Source organism: Eimeria mitis, genomic scaffold (genome assembly GCF_000499745.2).
Source record: "Eimeria mitis Houghton genomic scaffold, Emh_scaff4289, whole genome shotgun sequence".
In the NCBI taxonomy this organism is placed as follows: domain Eukaryota; phylum Apicomplexa; class Conoidasida; order Eucoccidiorida; family Eimeriidae; genus Eimeria; species Eimeria mitis.
The window spans coordinates 2,138-3,793 of record NW_013572608.1 but is presented as its reverse complement, the minus strand read 5'-3'; the positions used below and the strand labels follow the sequence as shown (position 1 = coordinate 3,793).

General features: G+C 49.6%; 1 protein-coding gene across 1 annotated transcript; it reads left to right on the top strand.

Annotated features, from left to right (window-relative positions):
* Window positions 1–276: 276 nt before the first annotated feature.
* EMH_0074000 (uncharacterized protein) lies at window positions 277–866 on the top strand (the record flags this gene model as incomplete). Its single annotated transcript, XM_013499407.1, has 2 exons — window positions 277–378; window positions 537–866. The coding sequence occupies 2 exons, from the start codon at window positions 277–279 to the stop codon at window positions 864–866; spliced, it is 432 nt and encodes a 143-aa protein (XP_013354861.1).
* Window positions 867–1,656: the final 790 nt, after the last annotated feature.

Below are 1,656 nucleotides of genomic sequence, written 5' to 3'. Positions count from 1 at the left end.
GGCCTTTGATATAACCCTTTAAAACTGTCTCCTTAGGGCGGCTACATACACACATATATAAGCAGCAGCAACAGATGCAGATGCAGCAGCAGCAACAGCAACACGTGCAGCAGCAACAGCAGCAACAATTATCGTAGAAGCAAACAGCACGAGACCCACGCTAGTAAAACAGAAAGAAGCAGAACAGTAACATCAAGAAAAGCTATAGAAAGAGAGCAGCAGCAACAGCAGCAGCAGCAGCAGCAGCAGCAGCAGCAGCAGTTGACGCACCGCAATATGAGGTCATTGAGCGCCTTGGAGTTGCTGTCGTTCTTCTGCAAAGTTCTGCAGCAGCAGCAACAGCAGCAGCAGCAGCAGCAGCAGCACTATCAGCAGAGGGTGCGTGCAGACGCAGCGCAGTACAAAAACAGCAGCAGCAACAGCAGCAGCTGCAGCAGCAGCAGCTGCAGCAGCAGCAGCAGCAGCAGCAGCAAAGAAGGCGCTTACTTCTCGAGGTCTGCGACCGTCGTTTTCCCTGCAGGTTGCGACATTTTCAGGAGACAATAAAGGGGCAGCTGCAGCAGCACAAGTCCACACACCAGGCTCATTGCAGCAGCAGCAGCAGCAGCAGCAGCAGCGAGAGCAGCAGCAGCAGCAGCAGCAGCAGCGGCGGCGGCGGCGAGGGAAACAGCGAAGCGACTGGGTTACACAGACTGGAGGGAAGTCATGCATGCATGCATATTCACGCTGCTTCAAGTCAAAGAGGACCGCAGCAGCAGCAGCAGCAGCAGCAGCAGCAGCAGCAGCGGCAGCGGCTGGTCGTTCGAGAGCAGCAGCAGCAGCAGCAACAGTGCATGTATATACGACTTGCATGCGAATGGATTTGACATAAAAAGATGAAAAAGACAGTAGAAGGTCAATAAGGAAAGGAGAAGCCCCCGCAGCAGCAGGCGTGAGCAGCAGCAGCAGCAGCAGCAGCAGCGGAAAAAGCAGCAGCAGCAGCAGCAGCAGCAGCAAAGACAGAGAATACCCACTTGTTTTATGAAGTGTATACTGACAAACTAAACAAATACATAAACTTATGGAGCCAACAGCAGCAACAAACACACGGTTCGGTTACCTGCTGCTGCTGCAGGCTTGGGCTCACGCCTGCAGCAGCAGCAGCAGCAGCAGCAGCAGCAGCAGCAGCAGCAGCAGCAGCGGCGGCAACAGCAAGGTTACTGGGGTCTTTTTCTTACTTTTCTTTATCTTCTGCTCTTTTTTAACTTGAAATGTTTGCTTTTTGTTATTTTTTTTTATATACGTCAGCAGCACCCGCAGCAGCACCGCCTGCTGCTGCAGCAGCTCGCAGCAACAACTGCAGCAGCTACAGCTTGCAGAGTTTATAAGTTTATGTTTTTGTAGATGTGTGTTGTTGTTTATGTTTTTTATATAGTTTTGTTTATGTGTGTTGCTGTGTATGTGTGTTGTTTATATGCGGCATAGTTTATGTATATTGATCCTAGTGTATGTGTGTTGCTGGTCTTTTGTTTTTTTTTTTTTATTTTTTTTTATGTTGCTGTTTATCTTTTTCTTTAGCTGCAGCCTGCTGAGTGGTTCCCCCCCGCAGGAAGAAAAAAAGAAGCAGCAGAGCTCAGCTGTACACAACAAAAACCTCTATTCTTATTCGATGTTTGC